General features: G+C 44.5%; 1 protein-coding gene across 1 annotated transcript in view; it reads left to right on the forward strand.

The window, feature by feature from the left end:
* Window positions 1-13262, forward strand: part of etv4 (ETS variant transcription factor 4) — a 36711-nt gene that overhangs the window by 17396 nt on the left and 6053 nt on the right. Inside the window, exons 5-8 of the mRNA XM_069663969.1 lie at window positions 6076-6205; window positions 7546-7728; window positions 7977-8407; window positions 12558-12626. Of these exons, the coding sequence (XP_069520070.1) occupies window positions 6076-6205; window positions 7546-7728; window positions 7977-8407; window positions 12558-12626 (813 nt within the window). The remainder of the gene's footprint in view (window positions 1-6075; window positions 6206-7545; window positions 7729-7976; window positions 8408-12557; window positions 12627-13262) is intronic.

Below are 13262 nucleotides of genomic sequence, written 5' to 3' on the forward strand. Positions count from 1 at the left end.
CCCATGTGAATCAATAGTTCCCTTTTTAACCTTTTAAAACCCTTGTGGCATAATTGGCATCCTTGTTTTTATTGATCCCTCACCACATAAGGGTGGGGAACCAGCAGGTGTAGCCTATCACGCCTTCCCAGCATGCTTTGAGTGCATCTGTACGGACTGGTAAGTCCTTGAGTGACTTGAATATCGTATGTACAAGGCATGTGAGACGAGGACCAGATCTCAAAGAGATTGTTCCTATAAGAGTGTCTTATTTGTACGATTGGACCCATTAAGCGTGTATTTACATTACGCTTGCATGTTCTTCAGTTTAGCGAGATCCAGTCACCCTGTTTGACACTGGGGCCGATGTCCACTGAGTTATTGTGAGCGGGGCTGTCGTGTGCTGCAGACTTCCAGAGGCTTAAGACTTGGCTGAGTCGCGCATAAACATCCAACATAAGACTCTCCAGATCCACTGCTGTCTGCAGGCTGGATTTCCCTACACCAGGGCCTTTAATGGTAGGAAATTACTCTGATATAAGATGGGGGAGTTCATAGCACGACCTGTTCACTGTTTGAAACAACTCATTCACAAGTTACGTTGAATACATAAAATATTTTGATTTCAATTTTCAATTTCAATACAAAGTATCAATCTGATTCCAGTGCAGCCGAATCCCTAGCAACGGTCTGTTCTTCATAGCAACGGTCTGTTGCTGAGACATAGCAGACCTTGGAATGCCGTGATTAACAAATGAGAATCAAGTATTTAACACAGCCATGTAATAATAACACTTGTGCCAGCCCCTGAAAATAAATACTTGAATTATATTCACATTGCCAATTGTACTGATGGTGTTTTCCAGTGTTAAACATCACCAAATCTTACTCTATCGTTACATTGTCTGCTAGCCTCACACTGCTATTGTTCGCTGGGGTTATGTGATGAAATAGGTGAACACTGCTGCTTTTGGAGCGTTGAAATATAATTGATTTCTGGCTGATAAAGTTGTTTTTAAGGCTTATAAATTATGGCATGTGATCGGTGTATAGACTGGGGTACTCTCCGATATTGATCCCACACTTGAGGCAATATTAGAGCCATTTCCTATAGTCGCATTGGTATCGGAACAACTCAAATTTGAATGCCAATCTGCAGTTATAAAGCATTTGTGCTCCGTTTCTTCCCCCTTGGTTTACAAATGATATTAACATTTTGTATTTTATACATAAACTCTCTTTTGTCTCTGTAATTGCCAATCTGGGTTCTTAAGAAAAAACGTGGCCAAATTTCAAATTGGAAAGAACTTTGTGATTCCTGTACTCTTCATGTATCACCACAATCCTGATTTATGTGCAACCAAATTTGTTTTGCACAAGCTTTTATAGTCTCTGTCAGCGCTGGTTGTGTTTTTAGGAATCCCACAGCAATCTAATAGTGTTTCCTGACATGTTCCCACTACCTCCGTATGGCTCAGCTGAGGGGCCCATTGTGTGGAGATGCGAGCGTGTGTGTGTGTGGAGGGGGGGGTGCCATCCCTTCTCCTACGATTTGTTTGTGGTGGGTGTCTGTTGAATGGAACCCCCCCCCTCATGTAATGATCCCTCTACTTCCTAAAGCACTCAACCATGACCATCACCTTTCACCCCGCACCCTCCCCCTCCAAGAGCGGACATTTACATATGTAAGAGTCCATCTCCACCCTGCCTTTAGCTGGGGGTCATCTCTATACGCTGCGCTCAGAATAGGGTGTGAATGGGCGACGGTAAAGAATACCACAAATAAGGAAGGAGGAGATACGACACGTTTGGAGTGAGGAAGAACCCTTTGACCTTATCAGTGTAGGAGGTGCTGGGAATCTGCCACGGTTCACCCGGTGCTGACGGAGAAAGTGCATACATTCAACGCTCAGGCATACGCTTACCTTCCTGTGCACACTTCTGCTTTACCTCAAAACGGTCTGCAGCGATTGTGTACTGTATCTGTCTTTTCACTTCTAAACACCTTTCAGGTTCTCCACGCTGTGCGCTTCAGTTCATGAACCCACCGTACCCCTTCGCAGTTGAAAAGAAACCGTGAAATATGAGGATCTCTGTGAAAGGGTGATGTAACATTCAACAGAGCAGTTACAGGAGGTCGCGTTGCCCCGAATAAAAGCAGGAAGAGAGGAGAACCTGAGGAACATAACTCTCGCTGGATCCGTTTACAAGACTGCCACCAGCGTATAAACTTTAGCGGCACATTTGACATCATTTGGACAGGAGGATTTACTGAAATATACCGGACAGTTTGTAATAGTTGGTGGAGAGCAGAGTTTGTTTTAGGGACTATTCTTGGAACTGGATGTTTGATTAATATCCAAATTGTGTTTTTAGCGATGCTAGCAGCCTGAGCTTAGAGATGGTGATATCACTTATGTCCAGACTGAAATATCTCAACATCTTTGGGATTGATTGGCATGAAATTTGGTACAAATATTCCTGGTCCCCAGGGGAGGAATCCTTGTGACTTTGGTTATCCCCTGATTTTTCTATCTAGTGCCATTACAGGTCAACAAGTCAGATATCTCAACATTTGCTGGATAAATTAGCTCTCGCTGGGTAAAGGCATTCATGGTTCCCAGATGACATATCAATATGATGTTGGTGATCAAATGACTTTTCTTTTAACCCCACCAAGAGGTTGACATCCGATTTGTTTTAGTAAAATGTCTCAACAACTAGCGGATAGATTGCTATTAAATGTGGTTCAGATATTCACGGTCCCTAGAGGATGAATCCTAGTGACTTTGGTTATTCCCTTACTTTTAATCTAGCGCTTCTAACAGGTTAATGTTTTAAGTTATTTATTAAAGTATCTAAAGATTGACTGGAAAGATGGTCCGCTATGACTGTGTATAGACTTTCATGGTTCCCAGATGATGTACTGTATGTTAGTGATGTTGGCGTCATTTGGCGTTTCCTTTAATCCCACCGTAAGGTTGACGTGTGTTTACTGTTTCAGTATAATGTTAACAATTTTTGGAGGGATTGCCATGAAATTCTGTTCAGACGTTCATGTCCCTCTGAGGATGATACATTTGGTGATCCCCAGGCGTTTCCCTAGAGCCCCTATTTGCAGCATCAGCTGTACTTGTCAGTGGTCAATAGAGAATATCTACACCTAACAGGCTGGTGAACAAATGTTATATCTTTTAAATATCAACATGTTAGCATTGTTATTTCAAGAATTATAGCATACTGACGTTAGCATTTAGCCTAAAGTACCGCTACGCCTAAGGCTACATCCATACGCAAATGTTTTATCCAAGCATCTGAACAATGCTGGCTTTAACCCCTAAAGCTGTGATTCTTTTTAAACACCAAATTTCAACCCAAAAACTCACGTAAGTGTGGGCACGATACAGTTTCACTTTGTCCCTGGCCCAAACCTTACAGTCTGAAGTTTCTTGTATAAACATTTTGCTGTTTCTGGTCTTCATTTGTAGCATTTTCTGCAACTCCAACTGCAGAGACATCCTGCTTCCTGTTAACGGTGGCACAGCAGATTGCTTCTGAGATGATGTTTAAATGCTTGTTTAGACTGGGATTGCTTTTGTATTGAACGCCTCACCGAGCTGCTAGCATGCCTTTAGCCTCCAAGTCCTGCTCAAATTTGTCTTTGTTGTAAGGACCAAAGTGTGTTGAGTTCATCAATTTCCTCTTTGGCTCGTGGATGAATAGCTTTATAGATCGGTGTATCCTTGTTTGAGTTGCTGTGAAACGCATGCACCATAACAGACAGCGATTACAACCACAGGCAAATACACAAACACTTCCTGATGATCTTTTACCAAATTAATTACTGTAATATCCTCGAAAGGTCACACAAGAGAAGCTCAAACACACACACACATAGACACACAGGCCCCACCATACGCAGCCGACGCCGATCGCATGCCGGACTTTTTGAAACGGAACATCCTCATAAACCGAGAGCCACATCAAGGGCCATATTCCTGCCAATCGCATTAGAGGCTCCACTTGGCTGCACTCTGAGCGCACACTCTCTGAGGATTGTTTGCAGTTCATGACCACGGCGGAGAAGAGGGGGAATAGACAAACACAGTAGTATTATTAAAGCGGCAGTCATGTGCCACCCTCTGTGTACTCGCAGACGAGCTGTCGGGAGACTCAGAGGAGGCTGGAATCCCATCGCGTCTGTCTGGGAAATCTGGGTAAATGCTCTCTAATCCTGTTGATCTCCGCTAAAGCCAACACTTCCTCACCTGCCTGCCTGCCATGGGAGAGTGAGTACGGGCCAAAAATAGGAAGGTTATGATGATGAGCGCAGGCTTTGATTGTCAGACTCATTCTCAGATGAAGGCGTAAAGTTTCCAGTAAAAGAATAGAAGGTTTTTCAATGCTGACACCAAAAAAAATCATTGGATTTTAAATCTTTTTATAGCACAAAAGATTACGAAACTGTTCAGGAATGAATCCACCAAAGCTGTTTGATCCTGAAGTCATCAGACTTACTCAATCTCATTTTGAACACCAACTGAAAAAGCTGCTCGTTAAATACGTGTACAAAGAAAAATGAAAAGAGGGCTGAAGCTACAAGTTCTTTTCACAACTGTTGAGGATGAAACGTTGAGTCAATAAAATCTGAAAGATGACTCAAAATTTCCCAGAATTCAAAGTTTTGTCTGAGAACACAAATTGCTTAATTAACGATGATATAAACCAATGAAATCTCAGGTTTGAGAGGCAGGAATCAGCCTGAAGAAGTGATTAATAAATTGTGCTAACTTTTTGTCGATGGACGAATCAACTCAACACGAACTGAAGACCTTTTAAATCTTTTCTTTCTTTCTCTAGTACAGTTTGTTCTCTTTGCCAACTTCATAATTGTCTGTCCCAAGCACCAGCGTGACCGCAGATCCTCAAGGCCGTTTGTGGTTTTACATCACCGTCGTCTTTTTCTCGCTCTTTGTTCGCTCCATTCTTCCTCTTTCATTCCTTCACTTTCTATCTCTCGCCTCAAAGAAATAGCCGACTCGGGCTGCGTTCGGTCTGCCAGACATTTTTTTCTCCTCCTTTTTTGTGAATGGACGGCAGCATGTAATTACCTGGGCTGAGCTTTCAGTGTGGCCTGCTCCGTCAGCTCCACACCCACTGCAAACACACACACACACACACACACACACGTATGCACTTTGCAGCTTAGAACAGACACTTACACACACAGATTGCCAAGATTTCTAATACACACGTACCCAAACACGCACTCTGACACTCGCACACACACATAAATACAGGCCTCCCCAGCTGGAAGTGCACAGCTGCTGCTGTTTACCCTGTCGGGACCAGAAAAACATCCTGTACAGTTCTCCGGGTGAAAACCTCCCCTCACATAATAAACACAAGCCCTCGGCACAGTTTGAAGCTCCACTTTGGGTGGTTTCTGTGGCCGTCGAGGCAAAGGTCCCTCCAGCAGTGCAACTTGATCGACAGTTTAGTGAGCTGGAGACGGACGGGAAGCTTTTGGGGGAAATTAAAGGGGAAAAAGGACTTTGAATATCGAACTCTGATACTTCACTGAAAAAGCAAAACGTGTGGCCGACATCTGGACACCAATCGGAAAGAATGCCAAACACAGATCGGGTGTATATGCTGTTCCAACAGAGGTGTGACATTCGCTTTCATCAGCGTGCAGACATCTCTCTGGCCCGTACACTTGTTTACCTTCGAGCTTGACTTTGACAGAGGAAGTTTTGGCTGCTGTTGTGTCTGGAAGAGTGAAGAAAAGTGGGCGAGGACACTTTGCTGCTGGAATGCAGTCGTGTGTGAGCGTGCGTGTGTGTGTGTGTGTTTTTGTGTTCTCCTCGGTGTGTGTTTATACGTGTCTGTCTGCTGCCCTGTGTTTTGCAGCTGACAGTCACTTAAGCATTTTGGCTGGCACGTAAAAGAGATTCCTGTGCAGACAGAAGTATTTGCCTGTGAGTCTGACGACAGTAGTATCGGGGCAGGGCTGAATGAGAGAAGAGGATATACAAAGGCTGCTGTCTGCGTGCCAGCACTCATCTCTGCGCTCTCTTTACTGTGTCTTTACAGCGGTGGCGTTTCACAGCCCTCCAGTCACCATCAAGAAGGAACCGCAGAGCCCGGGATCCGACCCCAGCCAGTCCTGTAGCCACAAGCAGAGCTTCAGCTACCCCAGTGGAGAGCAGTGCCTTTATGCCAGGTACACCAGGTTCTCCTAACAGAGGCGCCAAAATACATGTTGTAAGGTTCCTCACAGGTTCCTCTAGTGGGATCTATGCATGCAAATGATTTTAGTGTTTTGGTCGAGGTTTTTAGATACAAGTCTCTATAGATATAGATTAAAGGTATAATGTAATAAAGGTGACATATAACATTTTTCCAGACAGTGCAGATACACTAGATACTCCATCCATTATCTATACCGCCTATTATGTTCAGTATCACTGGTCAAGAGGCGGGGTTACACCTGCACTGATCGCCAGTCAATCACAGGGCTGACACACAGAGATGGACAACAGCCTTTTTTACACTGCGGCCCTCATGCCACCTTTATCATTCTATATTCGACCACGTAACGTCAGTGTGTGTTTTTAAATAGCGTTCCGGCGTTGCAGAAGCAAAATGTGCAACTAGGAGCCTTCTAGCTGTGAGGAGACAGCGCTAACCACTGCACCACCGTGCAGCCCGAGATACTCCACAGAATAAAATAACGCGTGTATAAAAAAGAATGTAAAAGTGCCTTAAACCTGCATTCTTTCTAATGGCCAGCAGGGGGCCACTCCACTGGTCGCCAAATTAAATCTAATTGTACAGAAGTCAGTGATAACATATCCATCGTTAAAGTCGATTTATTACTTCAGTAAACATCTTCCAAACGAGTTAATGGTTTAAATCTCTACTTTCGAGTCTTCATCAAAGCTGCAGCATGTCACGGTCACTTCTGGCTCTAAAAACCAAGATGGCGTTGGAAAACATAAAAGGCCACAATTAAACTCTGTTTATTGTGTTAAAGTTGAGTTTAGGTGACATGCCCCAGCATTATACCTGTGTATTACTTAGTTCTTTACTTGTAAAAGGGGAATAATGTTTCGAATGAGTCTTTGAAACAGTCTTTAGTTTCTCGTCTCTTCTTACAGTTGTAGTTTCCAGATAAGAGCACAGCGGAGGCTTGTCATTTCCTCCTCTTCATTTTGTCTGCCAGGCTTCCCTTGAGGTTTTTTTTAGCTCTTATTTGGAACATAGTTCAAATTTTATTAGGACACTGAAACATAAACTGATTTATTTCCTCTCTGCATGTTTACTAACATCCTTTGTTACCAGGAGCAGAACCAAAAGACTTTACTTCCCCCTCACAGTTACCGCGAGTCAGAACAGCTGACCACACGCTATCGACCACTCAACCTCTGACCATTAGTATGTTTGCTGTATTGACTGACAATAACTAGTAAAGCTCTCAGCCCTCCCCAGTTGACCCTGTTGTTACATCAGCCTTCATGCATGTTGCATGTCGTCATGTTTGTGTCCGTGTTCTTCTCACAGTGCCTATGAGCAGAAAAGGGCTGCAGGAGGAGCCAAGAGCTCCTGCCCAGGGACCCCCATGTCTCCCATGCAGCAGCATTACTCCCCCAAACCTGCCACGGCCGGACGGCCCGATGCTGGCTACATGAACCCTGCTGCCACCTCCCAGCCACTGCCTAGCAACAGTTACCCCATCAACACCAGGTGATTGACAGCTGAGATTGACATTTCACTTGCAAAGGAATCATGTTATTAACCCGAGCAGAGCTGTGTGGTTTGTAAGCACCGAGTCGACAGATAAATTAGTTGACAATTAAATTAAACCTACAGCTCTTAACCCCGTCGTTATATACTGTGTGATTTCATGTTAACTTACCTTGCACCATTAATTAAAAACTTGCAGGTTACAATAATGAGCTGACTAAATAATGAGCTGCTGTCTCATGCCTCAGTTCCAGGTATCAAGGCCCCTCAGGAGACCCCATGTGCCCCCAGTTCCCCCCACCAGGGCAGGCCTTCCAGCGCATGCCATCTGCCCCAGCAGGACATGGCGGCAGTGGGGCTGGTGGAGGCGCGGGTGGAGGGCCAGGGGGTGGCGGCGGCGGCGGTGGTGGTGGAGGAGGTTATCACCGGCAGCACTCTGACCCCTGCATGCCCTACCTGCAGCAGAGCTTTAAGCAGGAGTACCTGGACCCGCTGTACGAGCGGGCGGCTCACATGGCCGGGCCGGGGCACGGGAGCAGGCCGGGACACGGGCACGGGCACGGACCTGGACCTCACCCCCACCCCCACCCACATCCACACTCACACCCGCTCCCACACAGGTTCCCACCAGCCCACATGATGGTGAAGCAGGAGCCGACAGACTACACCTACGAACCTGGTGAGTTATTCAGACTAATGTGGATTTATTTCAAAGTGATGATGCAGAAAAGGGGGAATGATGTCACCAGAGGACGAGTGCCATTATTTTTGTTATTAATCTATGACCTTTTTTTGGTCTTAATGTTGGAAAATAGTTACAATTTTCATCACTGTTTCCTAAAAAGTGCTTGTTTGTCCCAAAAAGCCCAAAATCCAAAGAGAAAAGTTGATTTAAAACAGAGAAAAGCAGCAAACTGTCACATTTTTAGCTGTAAAATCTTTAGTATTTTTGTTGGAATAAGGTGAATGATAAAAATAGTCACTGGAAAAATACACTGACACATTTTTCCAGCAGTATTTGGGGATTTTCCATTAATTTGGAAGGTTATTTAAGGTCCATGACAAAAAGGTAAAGCTTATTTGTTCGCGTTAGATTGTAATTAAGAGGCACAGAGAAGAAAATTAATCCCATTTGTTTACATGAAATCTAACTGAAGCATTTAATTAAGTCTGAACCACCTGGACGATGGTAATTATTATTATATATAAGGTTAATTTTGCCATTTAAATCCGCCTGAAAGGCGCCTGGTTGAAGTCTAACCCTCAGCAGTGTGCTCAGCGAACTCAAGAACAAAATGTCCAAAAGGCAAACAAACTTCTTCACTGTATCTACACTCCTACTCGACTCCCTCCCTGCCTCCAAAACTCCTCCTTTCAACTCTCTGACACTTAGCAAAGCAAAGAAGAAAAAGCATTTTTTTTCCTGCCTCGGCTACACTCCTCCTTCCTCACCCCTCTCCCTCCCTCCCTCCCTCCCTCCTCTGCGCTCTGTGAGAGAGAGAGGCAGAGGAATTTCATTGAGAAAATGGAGGGCACTGGAAAGACTAGAGTCCCTGGTGGAGTGCTCCAGGGTTTCAGGTTGCACCAGCGGCTTCCTTTTTCTGCAGGCAGATGAACTCATAATGGAAAAATGAGCGTGGCCGCAGTAACCCGAACCTCTCACTGGCTGGGCTTTGGGAGGAGAGGGTGAGGGGGGGAGGGAGTGGTGGGTGACTGAGGGGGGTTCGGGGTGGGGTGACCAGCTCGGGCGCTTTAACAACAAGCACAGAAAGCAGCTCTTCTGCCTGCTCGGGGAGAGATATAAGACTGGACATACATTGTGTCCTTGTTCACCTGCTGCAGAAAAGCTCCTGTCCTGCATGCACATTATTGGTTGGCTACAAAGCATGCCGTCCACTGCTGAGACCAACATACTTCATGCATACAGAAAAGCGACCTATTCCCTTCACTCTATCTTTTTTATTTTGCTAGCGAGACTCGACAAGAAACCTTAAAAACAAATGACAGAGAGTACAAAAGGATGTTTTTCTGTGGATAACAGCAGGGAGGAGGAGAACGCTGCATCTGGTGGGGTTTCCTCAGAAGTGTCTCTGATACGAGTTTGACCGAGCGCAGAGGCCGACGAGACACAAAAGATCAGAGTTTATCTTTCTGTTGTCGGCAGTTAAACAATCCGCCGCACGTTTCAGGAGATAGTACAGGGCGACAAATTTCACTCCATCTGCCTTCAACGATTACCGCCAGATATTTATGAGCACGGCCTCTCAAAGAACAGTGTGTACCAAAGGAATGATGTAAAGTTAATATCGTTCTGCAGCTTTAAAATGTTCAGATTTTACCAAAAACTATCGTACATGTGTGAGAGAGTCAATCATTCGTTTTGTTATTACCCTTCAAAATAAAAGCACCATGTCTACCTCGCACATTCGGGGAAGCTGCTTGCAAGCTGCGCTCGCACAGAGATGCAACAACTGACAGATGCATCGCTGAACTTTTATTGTGGGTTTCTTTGAAAGGGCAAAATGATCGTACATTCGGCAACACTGCGGCCAGGTATCAGGGGATATACTTAAAAGATACCTGCACACTTAAACATGTTTTTGGAGCTGTAATCTAAATTATATTGCTGTACTGTGAAGAAACGCATCAATGCTGGTGTTAATACAATTCTTAACAAATTTATAAAAAATTAATGGGTTGGAAACGGCTCAAACACGCTATCTACGGCCCTGAATCTTGCCACCCGAAGGTGACGTAGAGTCGACCGTTTGAGTCAAAGCTACGTCATGAAATTTATATATTTAAAAAACAATGTTAACGCCTGTCAATCACAAACTCCCACTGCTGCGGCGAGCGAGTCGCCCGATTGACCGCTGTCCTCTTCCTTGCTGCTGCCCCGGGCTAGCCCCGCCCGCCCCTGACCGCCTGAGCACGGGACAAGAGGCAAGAGGAGCAAACATGGGAATGAATTACAATCTGATTTATTTCACAGGTTTAAAAAAGTCACACAATTTGTTGCTTTTTAGAAATAAAGTCGCCAGGGGCGGCTCTGCAAAGTCGCTAAATCTAGCGATGAGGAGCTGCCGGACACACACACCCCCTCTCAGCCCCCTCTCAGCCCCCTGCCCACTTTGAGCATTTACAAAACTGTGCAGTGGGTGGAGTTATGGTCAGACCTGGGGGTTAAGTTACTCTTTAAAGTTCAGTAAATAGTGTAAGGAAAGAAAAAATGCTTTAAAAGCGAGTCTTCCTTCATTTTCAATCTAAATATTTACATTTTATTGTCAGTATGAAAAATCCTGCTCTTCTTTTTTCCCTCATGCTTGGCACTAACCGTCTTCCGTAGATGAGTCACAGGATTCATGATGTTTTTAAAAAATTGAATTAAACATCCTTAAAAACAGGAACCATAGCTGCACAATTTAAATAAAGTCTAATTAATTAATTATGTTACCGACTCAGTAAGAATTAGTTTCTTTCAGAGACTTGGATAATGTGTGCTTAAAGAGCGTCTGTATGAATGCACACTGCAAACAAAGCACGGGCTTTAACATGGTTTATAAAGGCAGCACTGCCTTCAGTGATTGTTTATTTGCTGCTGATTTATGTCCCCATCAGATTATTATTAAATAATTGACCGAAACTATCTGAGGTCATGTAATGTGAAAAGGTAATAGAGCGTACAAGAGAGGTGTATTGAAGTAAATAGCGTGTAAAGAAAACAACACCTGTGTGTTCTTTTAATGTGAACAATGACAGCCAAATGTCACAAGTCTGCAGCCTCATTCAGAAAGCCTGAGAATCAGACTCACAGTTTCACATACAAAAAGACATTCCGGCGCTTAATCACGGCTATTGTGTGGCGTGAAAGACACAGAACGGTCATGCCACTCGGTACACAATTAACCCCGCTTGCTCTCACACCTAATCTACCCATCACTCCCTGGTGGCAGGGCTGCCTTTGCTTGCGGACGTATTATTTACAGTATGATCGAGTGCTGCCGCCCCAGAACGGAGGGTTTGATTTTTCCCCAATGGCATCTTATCACAGTCACAGAGCTGCAGCTGCATTCCCCGCGAGTGAGTCACGGCCAGAGGCCAGAGGCAAAGAGCTGCACCTTTCTGTTTTTTATGCGCTCGCTCGTCTTGTTCACACAGCTCGCAGACGGAAATAAAAGCAGACAAACATTTATACAAAAAGTCGGCGACACGCCTGTTTTTTACGCCAAAGAAAAAGACACAAAAACACACACACAGACACAAAAGGTGAGCGCAGCGGTCACAGGATGTGGAGCACAAACGTCTCAGCAACGCCCCGCAGATCACAGAAGTCATTATAACATCAATGTGCTGCAGGAGTGTTCAGACTTGCAGAGGATTTTGCTGGAGGGTTATACAATCTATTTTTGTGAACGCTCCTGTTGGAGACAGTCAATGATGTGCCCAGATAAAGTGCAGACACTGTATACTGTACCACTTTTCTGGTCTGGTGAAGGTGCTGTCTCATGGCCTAAAAATACCAGCAGAGACAAGAGAAGCGATATGATGAATGCAGAGTTTGTCCTTGCAATGCTCGGGGCGATCGTACAGTGTATGCATATAATACACCCGCGTTCTCGTGTGGAGATGAGCTTAGTAAGCAGCATGTTTCAGGGTTTTTATTCCCTAAAACTTATGATCAGGTTCACTCCTAAATTGTGAGCAATTTCCATCCTGCCTCTTCAACTAAAGAGGAGATAAAAACATATTTCCGGCCATTTTTATGGTGAAAGGATTGATGTAGAGTTTGTTTTTCATAAACCCATTTGTGATCTGTGTTTCTGTTGCAGATGTGCCTGGATGTCCCTCTATGTACCACCACAGCGAGGGCTACCCAAACCCCCAGCACAGCAATGAAGGTACACTCAATTTTTGCACTTCCTGTTTCACTTTTATTGTCAATCTTCTTTTGAGAGCCCTCTGCCAAATCAGAGTTGTTGTGCAGTAGCAGCGAGGTCATTCTCTCCGATGCTTTATCTACAATGAATCTCTGCTGGTTAGAGCTCTGTGGTCATTGGCTAACCGGCGTAGAGTGTCCGTGTTTCTATTGGCTAAACAGCGGTGTGTCTATGTTTCCATTGGCAGAGGCCGTCGCCTCACCCCTGCCTCAAGAATCCCTGAATAAACACAACTCTTGGAAAAAAATAAAAAGGGCACTACTTCCCCAGCAAAAAGGGAAAACAGTCCTCCTCCTCACTTTTATTGTTTGTTGCACCATTTTGAGTCATTCCTATTCTTATTCAGCACGGACAAGAAGCACAAAGGAGATTTCAAAAGACTCTTAAAAAGATGTTAAAGTAAGTTCACTGGCCCTGAAACAAGAAGCAAAGTCAGATTTTTCCAATACACAATCCTCCCCTTTTACTGAAGCTTATAAAAGTAGAGTTCATACTTCGTCGGTGTGTAAAAAGAGTCCTGTGTTTTGCAGCGATTGTATTCAAAGCTTGGCACAGATCCCAAATGAACAACCCAGTCGTGCTAAGATCAAGGGCCCT

This window comes from Semicossyphus pulcher, unplaced genomic scaffold (genome assembly GCF_022749685.1).
Source record: "Semicossyphus pulcher isolate SPU_LCO1_2020_fin unplaced genomic scaffold, fSemPul1.0.p SCAF_16, whole genome shotgun sequence".
NCBI lineage: Eukaryota > Metazoa > Chordata > Actinopteri > Labriformes > Labridae > Semicossyphus > Semicossyphus pulcher.